This window comes from Dermacentor silvarum, chromosome 1 (genome assembly GCF_013339745.2).
Source record: "Dermacentor silvarum isolate Dsil-2018 chromosome 1, BIME_Dsil_1.4, whole genome shotgun sequence".
In the NCBI taxonomy this organism is placed as follows: domain Eukaryota; kingdom Metazoa; phylum Arthropoda; class Arachnida; order Ixodida; family Ixodidae; genus Dermacentor; species Dermacentor silvarum.
Genome location: NC_051154.1, coordinates 339,475,872 through 339,478,298, shown reverse-complemented (window position 1 = coordinate 339,478,298; position 2,427 = coordinate 339,475,872). Strand labels below are relative to the sequence as shown.

Sequence of the window (2,427 nt, the reverse complement as noted above, 5' to 3'; positions counted from 1 at the left end):
CTTCATTCTTTCTGTGTCCCATCCTTTTTGTTTATTTGACATGCCGGCAACATGCAGTAGATGGGGGCCATAGCAGGCATGGGTTATAATCATGTTCCATCAGCCAGCAGCCAACTAGCTTACTAAGTCTCTTAATAAAGTCTCATAATTTTGAAGTGAATAGATGGTGGGGTGTGCAGAGAAGCAGAACGCATTGAAGCTGTTTGATCTTTCAAAAGAGCAAAAATAAGGACCCTCCCATTAAAAGGTGCTTTCCTCTTGTAAAGCTTCTTATTTGCAATTTTTTGCCAGTACAGACCGCAGGCAGGCAGAGGTCTAGTTCCACATGCTAAAACCTCCACTAAAACGAAGTTCTTGGGGCAGCAAGTGGACCTTGTTGTAAGTGTATTTGCGAAAAGTGAGGGGGGGGGGAGATGTTAAATGAATCATTGTAATTTGTCAAGTACATTACAACAGTGTGAAAGCTTGCGAAACCTACATTAGTAGATTTCCTTTAATTTGACACTGGGCAATTCTGTTTTTCGGCTAGTTCAATCCTGACTGAAGGTTCTAGCCGAAATTAGCCTTCGCTAGATAAATCAAACTTGGCTGTTCACCACGTTCGTGCCCGACCTTAATGGTGACCACAATGGTCATGCCAATAGCGGCAGTGTCGGTATTGGTGACATTTGGGAGACAGTCGATGCATTGAACACACGTCCTCTCCTGTCAAGAAATGCCTAGTTTTGGCCTGCCCAAAGAGGATGTTAAAGTGAAACTGGTAGTTAACAATTATTGCAGTAATTATTTGCTTATAATGTTTACCTTTTTTTCCGAGAAAATTCTATCAGTGCAGTTCGATACGAATCCAAAACCGCATTTCAACAGCCTACCGTCAACACCAGCCTAACCAATGTTATCACCATTGCCATCACAAGATGGCAACCATGGATGGTGACAGACCCAGTGTGGACCACCATACCGTTGCGATTGTTGAGGAGTTGATGAATGCTTAATATCAAGCACGGTATGGACTGTACGAAGGGTGACATGTTATGGTTCTTCATAGAATGCAATAAAGTGATGACAATGGACAATAAGTACAGTCGAACCTCAGTTTAATGAACACGGATATAACGAATTATTGAATACAGCGAAGTAAATGAAATATTTGCTTACCCAGCTAATTTGGGGGAAAGCTATTTTTGTGGGACTTTAGTCCAACCTATCAAGCCCTGTGACATGGTTCATTTCTAGGTGAGATCATCTGGCAGTGCCAAGTATGCCCATTGCAAGTGTAAAGAAGCATTGAAAAAGCTTTTTGTCCACCTTTCTTTGTTGCAGACCACAGTGGCTACCTTTGGGAAACTTTCAGATCGTTAAGCCAATGGCGACCTCGCTGATTCCTTGCCAGCACTGCAGGATAGCTCATAATTTTCTGAGCTCTCAGCAGCTCTTGATGCAGACAGCGTTGAGGACATACGCTGCACTGAGTGCACGTCCAGGAGCCTTCTGGAAGATGACCTCTTGTCTGTCAGCAACAGAGCTTTGCAGCAGTCCTGCAGTCGGCGTCAGGAGCTGCGAGCCACCTGAAGGAACTATGAGGTGCTGCTAGGCACGTTTCATTTCGTACTTTTTCTGGCCTGCGCTGATGGACACTCTGAACATTCCCAACGCAATGGAGCTCCCACCAAACACGCAAAGAAACACAGCAAGTACTACCACAAGAAGTCCAAGCTGAAAAAGCCATGGGTGAAGGAGAAGTGGAAGGAGCGCAAGCGACTGGCTGCAGTGGCAGAGGCAACTGCGTCTGGTGCCATATCAGAGCACAGGGATGGCAGTGCAGGAGAGGACGGCACTGTTCTGGCCTCTCGTGCAGCCCGCTCTGCCGTGGATGCTAAGCTCACTTGAACGCACTGCTGCTCCATCCTATTTCATGCCCACATTCCATGCTTCACCCGCCGTGGTTGCTCAGTGGCTATGGTGTTGGGCTGCTGAGCACGAGGTCGCGGGATCGAATCCAGGCCACGGCGGCTGCATTTCGATGGGGGCGAAATCGCCCCAGAACTAGAATTAATAGAATGATTTAAACATGTGGTTAGAAACAACAAAACACAGAATGTGTTCACACAACAGGAACTAAGGTAGTAAAAAAAAGTATATATATATATATGTATATGCTATCTTTATTTGCGCTATTTGTGAATTTATGCGCCCATTTCGCATACATGTGAATTGTAAATGCAGAATTTGTTCTCCACTTTGGGGCTTATCATTATAACTATATTTTTGGCTTGCTATGTAGCTTCTCAATGCAGAAAAACTTCATTATATTGAAACTGCAATGCAAAATTATGAATTCACACTGCTCGTCATTTAGGAGTGTTTGCAGACTGTCACAAAAATGTTGAAAGGATTGCTGCACTATACAACAAAATATTAGACTTC

The 2,427-nt window shown here is 44.3% G+C and overlaps 1 protein-coding gene across 1 annotated transcript in view; it reads left to right on the top strand.

The window, feature by feature from the left end:
• LOC119444080 (solute carrier family 28 member 3-like) overlaps window positions 1-1,890 on the top strand; it is a 14,732-nt gene extending 12,842 nt beyond the window's left edge. Inside the window, exon 7 of the mRNA XM_037708581.1 lies at window positions 1,692-1,890. Coding sequence (XP_037564509.1) covers window positions 1,692-1,890 — 199 coding nt within the window. The remainder of the gene's footprint in view (window positions 1-1,691) is intronic.
• The last annotated feature ends 537 nt before the right edge of the window (window positions 1,891-2,427 follow it).